The sequence below is a fragment of the Tubulanus polymorphus genome, chromosome 7, assembly GCF_964204645.1.
Source record: "Tubulanus polymorphus chromosome 7, tnTubPoly1.2, whole genome shotgun sequence".
Lineage (NCBI taxonomy): Eukaryota > Metazoa > Nemertea > Palaeonemertea > Tubulaniformes > Tubulanidae > Tubulanus > Tubulanus polymorphus.
In genome coordinates, this window is record NC_134031.1 from 3768998 (window position 1) to 3791947 (window position 22950).

Here is a 22950-nt window from a genome sequence, read left to right on the forward strand (position 1 = left end):
AGATGCAGATTTTTTAAATATTATGTAAAATCGACTGTAAAAGTATCTTGCACTAGTGGAGTGCTGTTTTTAGCAAATTTATGGAAAATTTTTTAGAAAAGCAATAAGTAATGTATCATTTTGATTAGAAAAATAAGAAATACTTTTTTGTAAAAAATTGGACCCACTTTCACTGTTGATAGGCTTAAGCCACGTTCACACTATGTTCTAATTTCAGAACGGACCAATTAAGATCGACCAAAAAGATTGACCCAGTTCCATTCTAAATGTTAGAACAGACCATTTCTCTTGTGTTCGACTGGAGTGTTGGGTCAAGCTGGACCCAGTGATGAACAATCATTTGGTCTAATGTGAATTGGTGCATTCCAGGTAGAGGCCAGTTTTAACAAGTGATAGTTTGAATGCAGTGCCCTTTAAACTTGTGCCAGGTCTCCTGCTGCAGCCTTCATCAATACATTCCATTTACTATCTTATACTTTTAAACATTGCTCGATACTTTTTACGGTGAATGCCTATTTTTATATGAAAGATAAAAGAATGTTGCCAGCCAAGGACACTGTGATAAATTAATTACTACTCATAATTAATTGTTGTTGATTATTATTATCATTATTAGTAATATATTTATTAGAATTGATACGATTTCATATCATGCATAAAATTGAGTGCTGTCAATTTTCAAGTCAATGTATTGATTGATGACTTGAAGTTTTTTTTCAATAATTTGCTTCATCTCAGGGGTACATAGTGCCTACCTCTTTTAGGACATAACATGACCCCAGATTCTGGGATATGGGCTTCTCCAAACCATCATTTTTCGAACAGTTCTATACCAATTCAAAGCATTGTCAGAGGGTCTTCTTTTGTTAAAGTTATGTTGAATCAGAGCCTTTCGTGAAATTTCTTGGATTAGGCCTAGTACTTATCTAATTATGATTCGATTATTTAGTAACTGTATTGGGGGGAGGATATTGGGAACCAGAGGCTGTAAATACTTACGTATCCCTTATTGTAAATAGGTATGAAAAAAATTTGTGGCGTCAAGCGTCACATGGTCCAAATATGGAAATGATTGGCTTCTATGCATCAAACGTTTTATCACAATGTATAGTAGAAACTATTTCAGTATCCATCCAAAACTCGAGAAACATTCCAATGAAAATCATCCAACGATTTTACTGCTAAGATTGTTAACCGTAAAATTAAGACAATTTTGATCGTTTTGAAGTCAACCACCTGTACAGATCGATTCTTTACTTTTAACGATGTTTTGTTTAAGATGGCTTTGAAACTACTTTTATAGTATCTAGAAGATGTACGGATAGATTCTATAGAATAGTTTTGATTTAGATTGTGTTATTAATGGTTTAATTTTTCGCCCAGTTAATTCCCAAAGACAAGAATACGTGCAGATTTATCAGTCGTATGATCAAAGATGTCCATGGAAGCAAAAACCTTTGGCTAAAAAGTCTGAGGCCGATTTCAAAGGCATTATAACTTAAACTCTGACGGTAAATAAACTCAATTGACTTAAAGTTAACTCCACAGCGTCAAAGTTTAAAACCTCTTTGAAACTGGCTTCTTTTTCTGTGGACTAACTGCTCATTAGAATATTTTTTATCGCCGCATTGCGACATTTACGCAGGCATGATTTTCCTGGATTGTACGTTGATACTGCGAACTTAAGGAATGCGCATTGCACACACTTCGCTTCGCCTAGGGTTTTAATGGTTTTTAAACGGTGCAATAATCACGTCGGTTTTATTTACTTAAACGGTAGTTTTTCGAATTTGTCCATGTCAAAAAAATACTCATTAATCTTATAGACACATTTGTGGTCTAGACTGCTGAATTAAAGACAAAAAGATTAATTGTAAAAAGTGATGATGATTTAGTTTTGTAAAAAAAAAGGAAACAGGTTTTCTATATTGCCCTGTGAAGTAGAACTGATAGATAGTCTTCCGGGGGGCACAGTCCCCTTGGAAAACAGTTAGGAACGTACCCTGGAACCAGAACCAGAAGCCAATTCCACAGTTTTGGGTTCCATAATGGACTTTTTAGAACTCTACTCAAGTCAGACCTAACTGTGGAACTGGCTTCAGTACAACATTCAACTTAGCAGTTAAATGACTTGGTAGAGTAAACCTTGTCTTACTCTGACAAACTGGGACCAGTAGAAGTGGTCCTAGGTTAATGAGGTCCAAGTAGAGGATAGCAAAATATGTTAGCAAGTCACAAAATTCCGAATTAGCCAAAAGTCTTGAGTTAGCCATGTCAGAGTGAGGCGAAGTTTACTGTAATCAATAAATGAGTTTTTGAGTAAATCTAGAATGTGTCATCTCGGCTACCGATTCACAGGGCTTTTATAGCAAAAGTTATTTTTTGGATTGCGGTGTCTACCTACATAACTAATCTAATTGTTGTAGTTGGAGTTTGAATTGCTAACACTAATAATAAGATTACGGTCACAGTTTTGTCCTCATGTGTGTCACACATTTTTGTACATGGAACGATTTTACCCACCCATATTATCACGCGCGCGCGCGAGCGCTTATCAAGGAGTAATCTAACCAAAGAACAAAATACATATTTACGCATCTTCGTTCGAAGTTTTAAAAGTTTAAAACTCACCTGGGGGTCAGTTACCACATGTAAATCGGAAATAATGCATCAGTTGTTGAGATTTCAACTTCGTTTAAGACCTCAGACCACTGACTGAGAGATATTTTGTCTCCACGGCTAGGAACCCATAGCTACAAGACAGAAGCTTGGCAACCAGAAAGAGCCATAGCAATCAAGAAAAATCCACCATTCTGTTTATGATGATAGAGGTTTTTGGGTTTTTTTAACCGGCCTCTAGGTTCTAGACCTTCTTGTGAGTTTCCGCAATACAAAGCGCTGAAGCAATGCACCTTCTTATCACTAACACATTTTTGTTGATGTTTTTTTTTCTGAATTATTTGAATGATTTTAGATATTTGTATAGTTTGTCTCTTGTCTAATTATAATCGTTATCAATGCAAAATATTGAAAAAGTGTTTACTATTTACTATTGATATCTATGTCTATTATAGAGCCATGTACAGATATATAGAATGATTAAACACTCCCTCCTGAGTCAGAAGGGAGTGTTGTGTAAATTTGAATAGGTGTTTGTGTGTATCCATATCGACAGAATGTAGTTGTTGCCTAGGACCCACAGTTAAAATGGTTTTGTTGAACTCTGAGGAACAAAATTAGTTCATTTCTAATGATTTCCTCACAGAAAAGCTTTAAGTCATAAGTAAATTGACATATGATGAACTGAATGAATTGCACTGATTTAAATGTTAAAATGTTGAACACTCTTGTGGAATCCAATCCTGGAGTCTAAATTTTATTCAACCTACGGAATATCTTCATGAATGATTGATTCTTTCAAGACTCAATCAGCAGCTTTGGCTCAGAAAGATATTCGGGAAAAGACTCAAAATTTTCAATCAAATAATTTGCAAAATTCTCGCATAACTGTGCAGAACTAGGTTCTGGTTTTTAGACTCTACAATGTCTGTCAATCAATTGGGTAGTTTGAATGTATTAAGAGTATTGATTGTCGTTATGTGTAAATTTAACTTGCGAGTTTTCGAGCTCGCAAAAAACATCGTCCTATCAGCTAATCCGTCCATGATTTAGCGATTACCATCTGGTCGCGTGGTTGGTCGGTGTCCCTGCTACCACTGCGCCAAGGTGGATGTTTTTGTATTTGATTTATATATATATTTATGATATTGTGTAATTGTCTTATGTTTTTACAAACCTTCAAAATTCAAACTTTAGCAGACATGAATTTCTGGCATCAGTCCAAATTTGAAAAACTTTCCAAAACTGATATGATTCCTGCTACTGTTTGCATTTTTTTGTGGTTTTATGGTTTTATGAAGCTAAGCTGCTTTTCTAGTGTGAGAGAAATCCCTAAATTCAGTGATGATCTTTTTTGACATCTCGAATGAAGCAGGGTGTCCTTATCAGTAAATCCGTCCATGATTAATAATGCTGATTCATTATGTATATAATATTGATGTTTGTGTGTGATGTATCTTCAAATGAAAAGCTGAATTTTGAGAATGTAAATCTGTGGTTTTGCCTATATTTTCCAAAATGTTATACTGATTTTCATATCATGAAAGAATCATGAATTTTGTCCTTTTTTATCAGTGAATTCCATCCATGGTTAGCTAACTGCTCCAACATAAAGAGACTAGCAGGATGAAGACCTTGTTTAAAGGAGTTTCATTCTGCCAGCACTTTTTACAGTTGGAGAGTTACAGTATACCACAATGCTGAATTTATTATAATCTATTACTGTATCCATATCATACATATATAGGCCTAAATATCGTGTCTAAAATTGTTTTTAATTTATTTTTAATGTTTTTAGTAGAAATTTCTTCATCTACACTTCGTTGATGTCGACCATATTGTAGCCCTTGAGTCTAGTGTTGACTGGGCGTATATTGTCTGAATCTTCGCTGATTTTGTAAAATGTCTTTTTTAAACGATTTTCAACGACCAATATTTGTTGATATTCTATGATATTCCAGATGATGACTGCGATTATGAGTGTTATTCGTAACAATGATATTTGCTGTTGAAACAATTGTAGAGATATTCTACTTGTGGTAGTGTTACAATAAATAGTCAAAAATAGATCAGTTGTTTTAACAAACTTCTTTCTTCAGACTTATTCATGTTGCTAGGAGATATTATCGAGAAACCTTTACAATGCATTTGTGAAGAAATGCTCAAGGATCATCCACAAGTAAGAGGTTCATGTAGTTCCATTCGTTTGAATCCACTGATTCTGCCTATAGATGTCTTGGTGGCCATGTGCCTTTCCACGCCATATTTTTGGTTGTACGCAATAAGTTAATGCCTTGATCCAGTCTACTCACTACGTAAGGGAAGACGACACCCTAACAGCAATCCTGTTGTATGACATCGGATATCTCCATCAAGTTGTGTTGTAGACTCAGGGGTGGGTTTGCACACTCTACCGAGGTACAGGGGGGGGGGTAGGGGGTGTACATGAGTCTTGCAGCCACTAAACGATGTTTATGAATCTCCTGGTTATGTTGTTGTTATGTATGACAAGTCTACAGGGCAGCACTGGTTGGCAAACGATGGCATCACATCCTACTATAGACCTCTATAGGCCTTCTTGTGGCTTACAACCAAGACTTGATGGACTCTAAAACATTCTAGAGTCCTTGGGCCAGTTCCCCAGTCGTCGTGACTTAAGTCCAAAAGTGGTCTTACATCTTGAAGTTGTTAGATTGGCTGTAGAACTAAGTTGGTCTTAGACGGGACTTAGTCAAAGCCATGACTCCGCAACTGGCCCCCCTTACGTCTACCTGGCATAGAACACCCAGATTGGTTTGCAAGAAATCTAGCTTCTCTACTAAATGATCGAAACTGTGAAAACAACCCCGATCCAGGTACATGTGCGTGCCAAGTGAAGTCCAAGAGTATTCTCGTTGCGTGGCAACCCAAGGACCATCTAGAATAAAATTCATCTTCACTCAGGACCTTGTGTACGAAATAGATCTGAATCTAGCAAAGTAAAATAGTCAACAAGAAACACAGCTGATGTATATTACATAAATTGATACGATATTTATATATTTTAACATATCAAATTTTACAAGTTTTCCAAATATATGATACAAATATTAACATCTCCGTCGTCACTGATTTCAGCAGAAAAAGTGATATTTATCTATTATCAATGAATACACAAGCACAATACCCAGTACTTATTGAACAAGATGGGTGAATATTATTCCGACTAACATGAAATATTCCTTCTCTTTCGACGCGAAACTTCACATATTCACCCACATCTTCACATATTCCCTGAATTTTAAACCATTGTCTAGTGCAGTAGAACGCGCTTAATTTGAATCAATTCATCCGATTTATAAGAAATCTGTTTCAAACATCGTACTTTTCATTAACATTAATGTATAGGTTAGAACGACTATAGATGATGTCAAGATGAGATCAAAATGCGGATTAAACTGATCCAGATCAAGCGGGTTTTATCGTCATGAATATGTAGGATCAGCAAATATTCGCTGCCAAAATGCTCATTTCAGTAGACACAAAATTTTCAACTTTCTTTTGACTGAAGAAAATGCTACAAACATTCATGCAGGAATTACTCCGCTGTCTGAGCCTGACCCGATAAGATCTTCGATACTTTCATCAATCTTCTTCCGATTTTTCATTGTTCAGGTTACATACGTTTTCAAGACCCCAAACGAGACATCTTTAATCGGAAAAAAAACGAACTAGAAATACCAGACATTTCATGACATCACACTTTCAAACAGTGGTGCCCAGGAAGCAGACTAATACCTGCATAAACGAGATTTCATATCGTCAATTACTGTACAATTTGAACAATTCGCAAATTCAGTTTTTTTTCTACACATTATCCGACTAATAATAATAATAATAATACTATTTACAAATATCTACATATCACAGGCGCGGAAGAAAAAAAATTCATCTCCGCAAAATATCGTTACAAATCATGATTCTGCAATTTGGTGAATACAGTAGGTACAAAATGAAACTATCAGTGTTTGTTAAGTCTCAGAAAAAAATTCTCAAAATTCACCATCAGCCTTGCCTTGGGAAAATTAAAACTATAAGAACTATGTTAAAAGGCCTCAATATTTGAAAACTCAAATGACTTAAACTAACGCGAGGCCCTAAAATAGTCGTAACTACAAACTTTCAACTGACTGAAAACTGATGAAATGCATTTCTTCATAGAAGAAATAACATTAACTATGATACAGTGTAACACGAGAGGTAACAACTACGAGTATAAGAATTTTCAATTCAGTTTTTTTACATGGACAGATTTTTCCCTATAAATCAACCAGCTAAAGCCTTCTTCAAAGAAACAAATGCACATATTTCGAATGGAAAATTGCGTCGATTGGCGGGACTTACGTAGTCGGAAATTGAACAGATGTGACAGAACTGGCATGAAGTTGGCGGATGTTTTACCAATCCGCTTCAAAACAGATCGAATTCGATTATAAGTCTTGAAAATTTCAATAAAATAACCAGAGAGACTGACGTTTTGAATCGGTATCTCTCGATGCATAACATTTGAGACCGATGAAATCAATCCCGTTCACGAGAAATCCAGATTAAACAGCTTATTTTACATATGTTTATGTATAAGTGGACCGAGTTAAATCCCGATTAGATCATAATCTGGATTTAGCGCTTACGACTGGAATTTATCATCGAAGCAGAATTACGAGTTAGGTTTCCGAAATGACAATCTAACGTCTGACAGCACCAACAAGCAGATCGTGAACTGCCAGTTCCCGTTTTAAGTACGCAGTTAACTCCGCTCAAGTCGTATCCGATCGACTTAGGACATGAAATATCTGATGATCCTTTTTACGATTTATATCCAAAATATAGGTGGAATACCGTGACTCCAGATAACCGGTGGTGGATCATTTTTTGAGGAATGACTTTTAAGCATTCAACTCAGATATCACTGAACATGGGCTCTAAGTTGGACACATGTTCGTGGTCGGAAAAGATCTGACTCGAGCGGAGACTACAGCATCACAGAGGAGGAGAAGGGGGAAATTATCTAAATGCAGTTGAGCGGGGGTTATCTACGATTCGAGTAACGGTCTTTCGATCGGTCGCCTCCGTGGCCGTTGTGTTTTTTCGACTTTCGTTTTTCGAACGCCGGCGACCGAGACCGCACGCCCGCGCCGCCCATACCGTCGTATTTCGACACTTTCTCCTTGTAATACTTCTTATGCGAGCCGCCGCCGCGTCCCCCGTCCGGCGAGTAGGTCGGCGACCGGCTGCGACTTTTCGAGTACGACGAATGATGGCGTTTGTGTTTTTCTTTCAACGGGTAACGATCTTTCGAGCGCCGGTTCGTCGACGACGTCGTCGATTTTTTGTGGTGTTTCCGCGACGACGGCGAACGTCGTTTGTTGCGTTTCGGCGACGGGCTTCGACTGTAGCTGCGACTGCCGCTGCGGGACGTATACGACCTGAAATCGATAAAACGAGGAAATCAAAACCTTCGTTCATTCATCGTATACGCAACTTTTATTTGAAAACAATGGTAATAATAATTGACATTCATATAGGGCAAGAATCCGGAATTGAATACCCTCATTCTTTCTAGAATTATTACCCCCCCCTTATATTTAACCAGTCTAAGACCTGCTTAGTTCTATAGCCAGTAATAGCTCAAGACCAGTCTGAAGATCATGATCACTTTTGGAATAAACTCTAGACTTTGCAATTGGGCCCTGAGCTGCTAGAATCTATCATCATCTACCAGGCCAGATACCCATTTACTCCTGGGTGAGAGACAAGTGTCTTATCTCAAACCCATGCCTGCATGCCATCAGGCATGGAACTGAACTAAAGCATCAGGCATTGGACTGATGAATGTTTAAACCTTTCAGAATCTATCTATCTTCGATGAAATGAAGTTAGAGAGAAAATGAACGTTAATTACCCGCTCTTAAGAGCGTAAGCACGCGGAGCTGACCTTGAACGACTTCGTCGCTTTTTATTGTTCTCGCGGTGATGAGGTTTCAAATTGGCGCTGAAAAATATCGAGAGAAAGAGAACGAAATGAAATCCTGGTAAGTGGCAGCGGCGGAGGAGATTGATAAGATGATGACTGTAGATGAACGTACCCGAAACTAGAGTTGGAATGCTCATCTTCGTCTTTGATTCGTTTGACACCGGCGTTCGACACCGGAGAGCTGCCGTAATTCTTCTGAGGTGTATCTGAAAACAGAAAACCAACTATGTGTAATACAACAGTCTAACTCGCTGAAGTGTTCATCTTTTAACCCTTTCAGTGCCGACTAATTAATACCCTATAGTGCTGGAGATAATTTGAATTTTTTTTTAAAATTCCACCCTAGTGTGTTGAATAGCGAGAATATCACTGTAGTGCGTCTACACCCCAGTGCGGTGTATCATTAGTTACTAGAATTTCACTATGTTTGACAGGTGCTGCTATTTTTCAAGAGCGATAATTACTAATTACATCAAGTAATTAGTACACTGCAGTACTAATTAGTACACATCAAGTAATTAGTACACTGTAGTACACTGCAGTGCAGTGTACTAGCAAAATCTATCACTTAGTATTTGTGAATCCGAAGTTCGATCACTTTGAAAGCGACGATATTGAAGTGAACTGACCTGGTTGTGAACTGGGAGTGCCGTCGCTTTTCATTTTCATCTTCGCTTCACTCTGAATCTTTTTAATATCGTTCACGGCTTTCTCCAGTAAGTCCATATTAGGCTAGAAACGCCGGAAAATATATCTTAGTTTCAAAATCCCGCCAACAGAGAAAATTAATTCACCGAGTTACTGAGGCTTAGATCAAGTTCAACTTGAGCGCAAAGTTCACATAACCAAATTGTGACTCATTTACCACTATATACAAAATTTGGACTGGGTGCACCCACAGTTTAAAACTAATGCGTAGGGAGGGTAAATATACCTTTGCTCTGGAGTAGAGTCGTAATATTGTTAAACAGATTTCGGTAATGTCGGTTTCATCGGCATCAAATATCGCGTACCACGGCGGGTTACTCGGCAACGGCATCTACAACGACGCAACAAAGAAAGTATGATTATTTCTGCAGGGTAAAAGTCCGGGACCCCATGATTTGTAAGAACCCTGATTATGGTGAGTTTAGCTATTGTATTATGACTTATATGTGATTTTCATCCACTGACTAACAGTTCTGAATTCAAATTTGTCTGTTACCTGTATTTGCCGCGCGGCGAGGTGAATACAAGCGCAGGCTATCGTCTCCGGCGGATACCGCACAAACACGTTCGACCTTAAACTATCGTTCATATAGTTCCTGAAAAGGCGAAAACATCACGCATGAAATTAAAACATTCGGGGGCCGGTCAACGAGACCCTTCCCTAACCCTGATCCGCAAAAACAGATCAAATACATAATTGCAGGTATCAATCTGCTGCCTTGACCCTCCCCGCGTTCAGCTAGAGACATTTCTAAATGAACGACAAAAGCTAGGCATTTTTATCGGTGCACTTGGGCACTCTAGGCGTCACCTGAGTTGAGGACCATACTCGAGGCAATTTTCAACGCAAGTGTACGACGAACACCGGACAGGTAATCAGCACACTTTTAAAAGAATAGCAAGCAGCAATCGCCAGAGGACTTCCAACTACAATCAGGTGAACCGTTAGAGGGTGGTTACAGGTCGCAGATTGATACCTCCAAACATTTCGTGCACTGGCCTCGGCGATCTATGTTCGTGTATATGTAGGATTGAGCTTTTTTCCAATTGTAACCACTCCTCCGCGTATGGGGGGGCACAATTTTATATATTACAACACGTAGTACTTTTCATGACCGAATAATAGGAGAGGTGATATTATACTTTACCGGTTCGTTGCGCGGTGATCCGATGATCTTATTTCCGGGTAAACAAGCATAACACACACGCGTACACATAAATAGAGAACATGATATCGACGTACAAACTAAACCGATATTAAATATTTGACGGCATTTTGTTGTCGGTTTTTTTTTAAAGGCAAAAAAACAAAATCGAAAGACACCACCACGACGGAACACAGCCATTTTTATAATCCCAATGACTCCTGCCAGTCGCTAGCGATCTACGAAGCTGTCAGCCAGGAAGGTGGGCGACCAATCCATGCATCCATACTGCTGCTGCTGCTGCATACCTGCAATGTTCAGTCGATATACACTGGATTAAACGTTCTAATCTTCATACAACAATATAATAACTACGTAATTTATCACTGAGTTCACTTGGATTTTAGAGAGAGAGAGAGCAGCTTTCACAATCTTTAGTCTTTTCATTCTTTCTTTTTTTTTTAGTGTTTATAAGAACCCAGCCACACTGGTGGCCATTTAAATCTTAATAACATTATTCTTTTTTTCAAGAGAATAACACTTTTCGAAGGCACGGCAGCCATTTTTGCCTCGACAATACAACGACGATATAATCCAACAGCAACACGGATTTTTATTCCTTCCTTTTTTTTCCATTTTCGAGTCCTAGTTGTCGTTTCGTACGTTGTTGCGGTCGGTCGGACTGCGGTGGCAGTGTAGTCGGCTGTGCCCGTTGTTTGTGTGTTCGCGTTGAGATCGACAGAGATAGAGAGACTCACCGGGCAGGTGATGTGCGTCATTCGATCAATCGTTCCTTTTTTGTCTACCCACCTAGCCTGGGTAGCAAAAAATAAAAAATACAGTGTTAATTGCGACATATAACAGCGTATAGCACACTGAAAACCAAGAAATTCATAGTCTTATTTATAACCCACAAAATATCCGAATATTTAAAAACTAATTCCCTCCCTTTTGGAAGCTGGCAAATTTTCCTTTCAAGCCTTAAGTATTGTAAGACGCTAAGATAACATATTTTGAGAATAAGAAATTCAACTTCTTCAACCGAAGTGAACAAACCCTTGGTTTCATGTTTACTAAGGAGCCTGGTTTCGTAGACTGGGATTACACCCAATGATAAATTCTGAATCTGAACATAAATCTGGTTAAAAAATATCACCGGATTACAAACTCTCTTTCTACCGGTCGCTTCTAACGGATTATGCTATTTCCGAATAGGTACGGCGTAATTTTGTCGAGAATGCGCAGAAACCAATCCAGGCCTGCCTGAAATTCGTTGTCCGTTACAACGTTCATATTTATCGCTTCCAAATATCCCGACGACTTAATTAGCTCCCGAACATCTTCGAAACTGGGCCCAGGAATTATTCATGATTGTGACAGTATGACCGGCGCGTCATGTTTGCCTATTTATGAAAACTGAAGAAGGTCCTAAAATGAGATGTGTCGGTTATCGTCGATCATCAATGAGATACGTGTACAGGTGTACTCACCAAATAATATCGCCAAAAATTCAAACAAAAAATTTACTACAATTAGCAAAATTCTCCAACCCTACATATACTCGCATAGAAATGTGCCGTGCATTTTTTTCCATTATGTTGGGTAATTCACGCGAACGCAAATAGTATTTGAAGTATTGCGCGACTTTAAAAATGGATCATTCGCCGTCAAAATCCTGAACCGAATAAAGTAAAAAACCCGCTTAATCCGGACGATTTGGGACCAACAAGAGAAATCAGGATTTTACATACATTTATGTAAGATGAATCATATAACATCAAAATCCAGATTAAACCGATCCAAATTAAGCGGGTCCAATTAGAATTTTGAAATTTACTACTAAAGCGAAGTACAATCGCGTTAAGTTAAAACTGATCGATAATCAACGGATTTTACAACTTCAATAAACAGGCCAAGATTGAAACGGCGAATGATTTTAAAGTTGAGAGCCGCTTAGTTCTCAGTTCATGCGCGTATAATTCGACTTTGTCTTTTCTCTTTCTTTACAAGTCACTTTCTCAAGGAGGGCCTCAAACCCCGGATCATCCAAACAACCTTCAATATCGCTTCGAATGGTTCCATAATTTGGATAATACGGCGTTTAAAAGTCGAAGTTATACGGGTTTCCCCCCAGATCGCCATTCATTGAATTCGAATCAAAATTTCATCGCAAAATTCCAGTGCTAGCTAATTTTCCAATCAACGCTGCTTGATGAAGATATATCTGACCCTGAAATACTGAGACATCTCGGCAGCAGCGCAAACGCAACAGACCCGCGCGCGCATGAACTGAATGAACTCACGCGGCTTCCGGTTAAAGAGATGGCGTAAAAACACTTACCACGCTAGTTGCACGAGACCCTGGTTCTGCTCGCACTCGAGAACTTGTAAGAACATGACTATAATCTAAAATAGAAATGGCTTCCACATTGAAATATATTGAACAAGTGACTGAGGACGGACGGACGACCGCTTAGCGCCGTTACAACGCAGGATTGGTATCGTTTCTTAGAGGAAGAGATAGCGAAATACTCAGGGTTGTATCATATTTAAATAATTTGAGAATCTCAATTGATAAAAGGATGAAAATCAAATGGGAAAACCGACGCAAATTCATAATTGATTAGTGATATTTCGAAGAATAATCATTTTAGATCAATCCATAAAATAAGACCTGCAGAATTTTAAGTCTTTCAATCTGCATATCAATCTGTGCTGTCCTTGCGAAGAAATCCTATGTTTCGAGAAACTTAAGAAATTAAAAGGAAGCCTAGAAACAGAATGAACAGATAACTCATTTGTCATTTTTGTAACCCGAAATATATGCTAGTTTTATCTAACAGAAAATTCTCTTACTACTGCCAGGCATTTTACTAGCCATTTGCAGATGCGACTCAAGTCCATAAGTGGTCTTAAATCTTAAAGTTGACATCAAGTTGTTTGATTGGCTATAGAACATAAGAATCTTAGTTCTTACAGATAAGCTCGCGCGAGACTGGTCTTAATCAAAGCCTTAACAGTGCAACTAGACCAGGAGCCGATTTCATAGACTGGGTATTAACTTAGCCCCAGGAATGACTCAGTGTCTTAGTTCAAACTGCGGAAAATGGATCTAACTTTTAAGTTAAATCTAATGCATTTAAATCAACAAGGTTGCCGCCGCCATGTTTGTTTCTTCCCAATTGCTACTACGAGCTATCTATGTAACAGTGAATACGAAGGATCAGCTAAGAAATAACTTGTAGTAGAAATGATGGCAGAACCGAGTGTAGGAGATCCCCTAGTCAACAGCGAACGTGTTGATAATTTACACAGTCTATAAAACCAGCGTTCAAGTGACCGAGACAACTCACCTTATGCGGGTGTTTGACGTGAACGCAGAAGCCGAGTTCCTTCAGCAGACGACGTTCGGCTTTGATCACCTGATTTTTCAGATTGATGTAATTCGAATCGAGAATTAACGGGTGAATTTTCCTGCGAAAAAAACACAACATGCAACAACATATTTAATACACGAACGGGAATTTATAAACAATAGCGATGACGGGAGACATCGATTTCGGAGAGAAATCAGCGTTCTTTCTTTCTTTCTTTACCGCATCTGGTATCGGATCAGAACCAGAGACAAAAATCAACTGCAAGAAAACTGGGCAATCTCCAGAACTTAAGACGCATTGATATTACAACAAATGCTCTGTTTAACCCTCCTGCAATAATTCGCCTGAAGACATTCCGAAATAATTTTGACCATCCAGACGTCACATGCCTTTTTGAAACTTAACCCAGACACTGAACTCATGTGAAACCTGGACAAAACAAAAATTGGATGAATGGAAAGTATCTAATGATCTTGAACTCGGAACTTATTTCTGCACTACGGTTGTGTGTTAAGATTTGTAGCAAGGGTGAACGCATCAGAAATGACCAAATTCAACAGTGGTCAAATTTACCCATGAAATCCGGAAATGGGTCCAGGTACTCGGACTTGTAGTCTAAGGTTATGGGACCAGTTGCTCATAAATTGGTTAAAGATAATCAGTCGATAAATACCATTGTAACAATGAACCTTTAGTTGTCACTAGGTCATCTACTGGTTAACTCTAACCAACTTTTAAACAACTGGCCCCAGGTGTTCTTTACGACTATGAAGGCTGATGGGTCATCAGGTGTAGGGTTCATACTGCGTTTCAAAGTTGACAGCCGGCTCTACGAGGTCGATTCAACCTTTGCAGTAGGAATTACGCGTTTCAAATCAAATCGATTTCACACTCTCTAGATACAAACCATAAAGCGAGGCATCATCATCATCATCAAACTGATGACAGAGTTGAACCTCACCGTACCAGTGTCTCTTCACCCGAGGCTACAGAGGCGGCAAAGAAAGAAAAAATCACACCATCAATTTCCAGAAAATAAAGCACACCATCGTTTTCTCAATAAGCCTACTACAGTTTTACAATAATGATGGTGGGTCCAGACATGTGTAAGTCTTAAATTCTGAAAGATCCTTGCACTAAAACCCGCGCTTTCATAGATATTTATAATCAAACTAGCTTATATTATCGTAGTTGAGATGATTATTGTGTTGACGACTTATCCAAATGATACTTACACTTAAATAGAATTGGAAATAAAAATTGCGACTTAAAACAGAACTATGTGATGACTGCTGACAATGACTTAACAGGGTTTGACCGAATCAATTGTTGAGACGAGTCTAAATACGCCTAACTAATCAAATTCACCTACACAGATTAATCTTTCATGGCAGAAATTTGAGAAGTGAATTTTGCCCATACGCCTATAAAATGAGGCCCTAGCCTTTCTGCAATCAATTACTAAAATATTTGGGTATTTGAGAAGGGTTTTAGGGTCTAAAATGATAATCAAGGGGCTCAAAAGTTGGTTCCGAGAATGCTATGGTAACATCTTAGGTTTTAACTGCGATAGACCCCATAAAACAACTATCCACTTGGCATCGTAAGTCAATTTTAAGCAATGGCCCTGAATGATAGTTTGTTTTTAATTTCGAGATGAGAACACAGTGTCCCGGAGATGAATAGATACTCACTTTTGAGAGCGCACTTGTTTGATATGGTGAAATACATTCATCACGTCTCTCATACGTCGAGGCGACTCTTCAATTTTCGACGCTAAATTTATACAAGCCATCGCCACGACCTGAAACACAGAGTCAAAAACTATTTCACCTTTGCTGCATTCGCGATCAATTTGAATAGGTCGAATCAACTGAAATTAGGATTATTTCGACTTGTCGTCGTTTGGACAAATTCTACTCTACCTCCATATTGTGCTTCACAAATGATTTGGAATAGTAAAATCTCTGGAATATCACTTGACCCGTAGCCATAGCCACCTGCAATTAAGAAATTCAAATTACTGTCTGTCACACATGCTCTTCGTGCGACGTTTTGGTTCGTAATTTCGTTAATAATCGGTTGATCTGTAAATATTATGCATCAATTTATTCAGTAAGGAATTTGCATTCAGAAATAAATCATGAACTGGCATAAATTTGTTTGTGTTTTCTTCTATCAGCGATAGTTTACCTAGCATACGCTCGCGTAATGCTGAAAAACGGCTTTTATGGCCCGTCACGTGGCGCCACCTACTGTATTTTGATATGCTAATGAGCAGGTGATGACGTCACTGTAACGTTTCCGAGCGTCCGCGGAGCGGATTTTTCAGCATTACGCGAGCGTATGCCGAGTAAACTATCGCTCATAAATGAAAACAAAAACAACTTAAGTGAAAATTGTTGTTTATTTCTGAATGCAAATTCCTCACTGAACAAATTGATGCATAATAAAGGTAGATAAACCGATTATTAACGAAATTACGGACCAAAACGTCGCACGGAGAGTAGGTGTGACAGACAGTAGACATACAAGGAATGGTCTAAAATGAAAATGCAATTTATGATTGGCCAACAGCCAGTTGGTTGTGAAAACGATACAATACGATAATAGTGATTTGGTTTAGCAGGGATTATGCTATCAGTATCAGGTTTGAATCTAAGCCAAGGGGAGAGGCATCAATGGTCAACTCTCTCTCTGAATCATGATTCGGTGCGATTCAAGAATAGGGGACTATAGCAATATATATGTAGTGATAGTAATCAATTAAGTAATAATACTAGTAATTGATAATGATGATATATAATAATGATAGTAATGTATATAGTAATTAATGATGATTAGGGAACTAAACCTAACCCTAACCCAAATCCTAACCACTAGTCCCCTATTCTTGAATCTTACCCATGATTCATCATCATGAGACGGTGATGAAGGTAGGTGTTTTTGAGAGGGTGGTGTGCCCACGATCATCAAGGCAACTCAAAAAAGGCTAGGTCAACTTTTAACCGATCTTATAAGGGTGCTAACATTAAAGGACGATTGAACAGCTGCAGCCTTGCGCTTCAATTATTCCGAGAAAAGATGAAATAAGCGGATAAAAATGGCCGCTGACTCACTTGCGGTAGTTTCAACAGGATTCCTGCCGTTTGGATTAATTCGCAGCCCAATATTCTCAAATCGATCTCGATTTCGGTGTCTAAACCATCGTTCATCGACGGCGTCGGCTGTAACTTCTCAGCGGGGATCAGTACGTTATCCAGAGTTAGAATAACGCGGCTGAAATCGCGTTTTAAAGTCGGTCCCGTACTTTTCAACAAGTCGGTGGCCGCCATTTTGAATTCTACGTCTCCTCTTCGTTCAGAGAAAGTAGCGCGCCCCTCAGCTGAGACAAAGAAGCATATTATTGCGCCGTGAATTTTTTCTTCCATTTAAAGCTATTCTATTCTATTTAATTACCGTCATTTTCATTGTTTGTATCATTATTATTCATGAATATATCGCATTGAAACAGGATTAAGTATTGCAATTTTGTAATCGTTTTTCCGCTACGCGGCGCCACAAGACGGTCGCTTACACGGGTCAATTCAATATGGATTGTAAGCTGTCAAACGGCATCTAAATAGTGTTACCGGGTAGGCTTCTCTATCTGTATATGTATCTGTATCTGTAGATTAGACTGGGTTGAACTTAGATTTTGAACCGTTTTTCCCCTCCCGTGAAAGTCGTGAATGAAAAAGAGCCCTGGCTGAAAAATTTAAAATCAAAATGCAAGCAATCCAGCCCGACTGGGTGGGTCTGGGATGGAAAAGCTAGCAATCATCAGCTGATCATGGCAGTAGTGGTCAACCAGTTGATGCTGACAGTTATTGGGAAGGAGAGGAGTGGTGTAGTGTAGACTCGTTTTTGTGTGGTGTTTTCATTTCTACACTAGCTTCAGTTGAAAAAATTGCACTAAAGCCAAAGGCAAAGCCAGGCAAAGTCACGCTACCCCGGGTTAGTTGGAGTCTCGCTCTATGCCTGTAATTTCTTTAACTCTGTTCTCCACACTTTCCTTGAAGTCACGCACCTAAGTCTGCATGTGCAGTGTAAATCAGCCAATCAGTGACAATGTATGGTAAAATAGTGGGAGTAAACACTGTGCCGTTAGTAGGCCTATACGGTAAAATATCCACTGTGTAAATGTTTTTGATCTTGGAAATGAGGAAATGTTGTTCCCAAACACTTGCAAATGCACATAACACGGAAATGTTTCTGTTTCCACACATGGGACGTACATGCATTGGGCTGATGTTTTTCCAAAACTGTTTCTAGTTTCTTGCAAATGCATACGGCACACAGGGACCCTACGCCTATGTTTGTGCGCCCGGCAGTCACTCTGAAAGAAATATAATTATCAACTTAATCTTTTTATATTTTCAGAAAATTAAGCGTTTAACGCCGATACTGAAAGTGAAAATACAATCAGCTGACATGTTCTCGGCGGCAACTCCCGAGGAATCGGATGATATTCCCGTATCGTCGTATGAAAACGACAATAAACACATACTCTTACTGACGGGAAAACAAAAAAAGAACTCGTCATTAACGATGAACTACAAAAAACTCGTGCCTTCGTTACTTTTTACGCTGCTTTTACTGAATAATTTATTCACGGTCGTTCATATGAAACCAGTTCCAACTGGATCTGTTGTCGTGACGGGCGGCGATTCAAAAATGACGGCTGCGGCGGCTTCGCCTCTTTTTTTCGAAAATGTGGCCGCAGCGGCGAAGGCGAGGATTAAACCGGATGAACTCGAATCGCCGAAACACATGGACGCGGTGAAATTAGAGAAAGACGGCCGTTTGAATCGAGATTATCGTAAAGAAGTGTTCCTCGGAAACCACGAGGAGATCGAATTGGGCACGGAAGTCGAACAGAAGTTGAAATTGCGCGATATTTTTCATAGGTACGACTTATTTTTTACCGTTGACTTCGGTTGCAGTTCATCCATAACCAACACCACGATATAGATCACAATTGATAAAACACTATATCCGTGTTGAAGCGATGTAGAGAGACTCTCACAATAAAGTGAACAAACAGAAACCATTCCACAAAATGGTAAAAACCACAATGTACAATGAAAAATTGAGTTTAAAAAGGGCTAGTAGTTCATTTATGAAGATGGCGATTACGATAATACAAAGTAATTGTTTTTCTTTTGAATAACCACAAGGTAGTTCAATACCAAAAGTTCAAACCTTTCCATTGCGAACATTCTTTTGTTTATAGAGTTGATTATAGTAAAGATGGTCTTATAAGTATGGCTGAATTAGAGGAATGGATCGAACAGAAAGTTCAAGAACATTTCGATGAAACAAATGATGAAAATGAAAAAATATTCAAAGCTCTAGACCCCGATAATGATGGTAGGTATAGTGTCTATTTCTTTAAGAAAATGGCTTAACTTATGAAATCAAGAATATTTCACAGTCTACTTATTGTGAAATTATTTAGATATATTTTTCATTGTTTATTTAAGGATTTATAACGTGGCACGAGTTCTTTGTACAGTTTCTCGTCGCGAAGGGACACCAGCAAGATGAATCGGAAAAACACGCCGCCGATTACGAAACTATTGACATGGGTGAAAAAGGTAAGTTTCCGGTAATCCTGCGAGGTTTTGGAAAATGGCCGAGTCTTGCTATGCAATCAGGTTTGAAACCCAGCTTAGGGACTGGGATGGTTGACATAGTGATAATTGACTATTGAGCAACTGCCCCCACAGAGCCTTTTGGTACAAATCCTTGTAATGGAGGATATTGGGTTTAGTTAAGTAGGGCAGAGGTAAAATGTCATGATGCCATCAGATTGCTGAATGGACTGGTGTGATAATGTGTCTTATAAGGCAGTATTTTGAAAGTCTCGCGATATTGTTTCATCAGATTTGAAACTCTGCGATACGAAATCAATGAGATTGTTACTATTCGCTTTACAGAAAAAGATATGTTGATTAAGAATAAATTCCGATGGTCGGAGGCCGATGAAGATCCGCAAGACAACAAATTGAATATCCAGGAATTTAAGAACTTCCGTCACCCGGAACAGAGCGATAGCATGTTACGTCATATGGTCAATGATATACTTAGTAATCTAGGTAAGTTAGTTTTTTCATTGTCGGACAACTTTCTGTCGCGGCAACGAAACTATGAGGTACACATTCTATACCCCGGGACAAGAGCTGCGATCGTATGGAGATGATTTGCTCTGGGTGGAGACTAGACCCGAGTCCAAAGAGTTACAAAGAATATCAATCACTCATTTGATATTATGACCTATTTCACGACCTGTTTTATAATATTTTGATTCAAGAGCCTAAAAATACATTTGAAAGTTCATTGACTGCGAACTAATTGAATTATCGATCGCGAAGGTTTGATAGATAATCTTAAACTTGATAAGGCGAGATAAACTTGATTTCTCCTAAGAAAAATATTTATTCATTGTATAAGAAGGTCAATTCTCAGAATGATTATATTATGATAAATTACATTGGATTATGAATTACATTATGAACAACCTGTATATGTACTAGAACTAACCAATGTATAGTTGTGCCATCTGGTGTGTCCCATTAATCGTTCAATTAGAAATTTGAGGGATATTGAATTGTCGTAGATGTTCATACGGTACTCATTTTCCAGATCGCGACAGGGACGGCGTTTTGACCGAAAGCGAATTCATCGCGTTGCCTCCCGGCGAGGCTGAGGGCCAGTCCGATTGGCTGCAGCAGGAAAAAGTATGGCAGGAAGAGCGACGAAAAGAATTTCAAAACGTCATCGACGTCGACAAAGATGGCAAAGTCACGAAAGAAGAACTAAAGGTAATGCGGAGCATTATAAACATTGATGAAACACTTTCCGTGTTGTAAACATAATATAAAATCCCACTCTAAGAGTGAAAGATTCCAAAATGTTCCCTCGGTTTTATCTTGATAGTCATCTGTCTTCAGTAAAATTCCTGATGATGACTATTAATCGATAAAGATGAAACGTTGAATAGATATTAACCCACATGACACCGTAAGAACATCGGATTAATTCAGGGTGGCCACTGACCTGGAAAACCGGGAATCAGAAAAATCTAGAAAAAGATCACGGAAAACTCAGGGAATTTGGATAATGCTATTGACTGCATGCATCTTCATCAGTACGTGATTCATCAGTATGTGAAAAATGAATGAATTTTAATATTTTAATCCTATAAACTTCTCTGATTCACTCAGAGGATTTTGTGTAATCACATAGAAACATCAGGGAAAATTCGGGTTTTGTAAATGGGCAGAAAGTGACCACCCTGTGATTCCCTGACACTGGATGAAACTATAGGAATCAAACTCAACCAACGCTTACTGCTTAACTGGGCTTAGTATTCTTGCTTATCTATAAAAGCCAATCATTTTTCTTTGTAGAATTATGTAGATCCGAAAAACCCTGGGCACGCGAAAATGGAAGTCGTCAATCTGATGGAGCTAGCCGACGCCAACAAAGATCAACATTTATCACTCGAAGAAGTTATGAACAACCAAGATCTGTTCATGGGCAGTAAAATGGTGAACGCCGGCAGGAATTTTCACGATGAATTCTAAAACTGTTACAACCGAAGTCGGTTCCTCAGTTGTGAGCTAGATTTAACTGTTTTTTTAGTCGAAATTAGTTCATTTTACTCAAGATGATTCGAATTAAACTCACAATTTGCGTTAAACTGGGGCCAAATTTACGTATGGCGTAGATTGAAGGCAGTTTAAGAACCGATTAGCAAAATTTCGTATGAATGTTTTAGTTGTGGTGGTAGAAATCTTGAAAGAATCCAAACTTTATGCAAAAGCTTGTTGTACGGCTATTATTGGCTATTATTGTGAATGAATGTGCAATGAAACTTCAACCATTCAAAAATGTTTTGTCTTAGCAGCCATTCTTGAAGTACATATGCAAAATTTTCGTGCAATTTTAAGAATCATGTGCATAAAGAAAGAAATGGCCAATTTTTTACCTCTCTCTGTCTGTTAGTTTTCATGTCTGCTGCATTCGATATGCTCAAAAGTCAAATGTATCAAATGTTCACCAAGTATCCCAATTCAAGCAATTCTCTCCCCAGATCTACAGTAGGCTGATGAGCACTGATTCTTGGCCGCCTAAATGATTTTGATGTGACGGTCACTCGACTTCGTTTTCCATTCTCGAAATTAGCCAAATATAAAAGCATACTCTAGTCATTTTCAAAAGATAGAAAAGAGACAGTGATCTGCTATCAGGGCGGGTCTGAAAACTTACTTATTTTCTTCCTTGTGGGTTACTTCTTGAATTAATTTAATGTCGTAGACTACAATAACGATTTTTCACGAATCTTGGTTCTGTAAGTAGATTTTTGAGGTGTAAGTGTCTCTGCATATCTGATATTCTGGGTTTTTTCCATACAATCAATATGTTGAAATAGAGTGAATGTTTATAGATATGTGAAAGATGGTTGAATTTTTTTAGAGAACAAATATTTTAATGTTCAAAAGATACAAATATCACTTAACTTATGTGAAGTTTATGTACATGGGATGGGGATCTGTTAACTAGTCAGATTGCTTGCAATTTGACTATCTTCCTTTTTGGATATATGTACACAATCATTCTTTTCAAATTACTTTTTTTCTTGCCATATTTTGGAATATGTCGCAAATGCATTTAAATATGAGACATCGAATATGTTTGTAGACTCTAATCTTACTCAATACAGGTCAACCCTGCTAACCGCACAAGTTGGTAAATTGTAAATGACAGTGCCCTTGATTAATAAGTGTCTATGAACAACAACCCTGTCAATTGTCTCGTGAACAAACTTATAATGATCTGTGATTTTCTTTATCTTCCGATTTATATTTCATCTGTACGGTTCCTCCTATCAGAGGGAGGGACAACTACCTTGTATATGATTAATTTGTCTTGTCAGGGGCAAGGTTTTTCATTCATTCAACGTATTCATTGATTGTAACGACGTAAAAAACGATGATGAATATTTGTATGTAAATTATTGTTCATCGAATGAATGGAATAT

General features: G+C 38.3%; 2 protein-coding genes across 3 annotated transcripts; one reads left to right on the forward strand and one right to left on the reverse strand.

The window, feature by feature from the left end:
• Positions 1-5640: 5640 nt before the first annotated feature.
• LOC141908112 (cyclin-L1-like) lies at positions 5641-17215 on the reverse strand. 2 transcript variants are annotated; one of them, XM_074797958.1, is made up of 11 exons: positions 16982-17215; positions 15788-15862; positions 15557-15666; positions 13839-13959; positions 12827-12891; positions 9837-9936; positions 9567-9671; positions 9262-9364; positions 8745-8838; positions 8594-8650; positions 5641-8084 (listed from the first exon to the last, which is right to left on the reverse strand). In XM_074797958.1, exons 1-11 carry the CDS (start codon positions 17195-17197, stop codon positions 7688-7690), a joined length of 1443 nt encoding a protein of 480 aa, XP_074654059.1. In that variant the 5' UTR covers positions 17198-17215; the 3' UTR covers positions 5641-7687. The 2 variants fall into 2 exon arrangements, with proteins under 2 accessions (XP_074654059.1, XP_074654058.1); XM_074797957.1 differs by having other exon boundaries at positions 8561-8650.
• Positions 17216-17433: 218 nt separating this feature from the next.
• LOC141908263 (45 kDa calcium-binding protein-like) lies at positions 17434-22950 on the forward strand. Its single transcript, XM_074798224.1, has 7 exons — positions 17434-17497; positions 18285-18811; positions 19138-19274; positions 19388-19501; positions 19844-20002; positions 20550-20728; positions 21317-22950. Exons 2-7 carry the CDS (start codon positions 18336-18338, stop codon positions 21491-21493), a joined length of 1242 nt encoding a protein of 413 aa, XP_074654325.1. The 5' UTR covers positions 17434-17497; positions 18285-18335; the 3' UTR covers positions 21494-22950.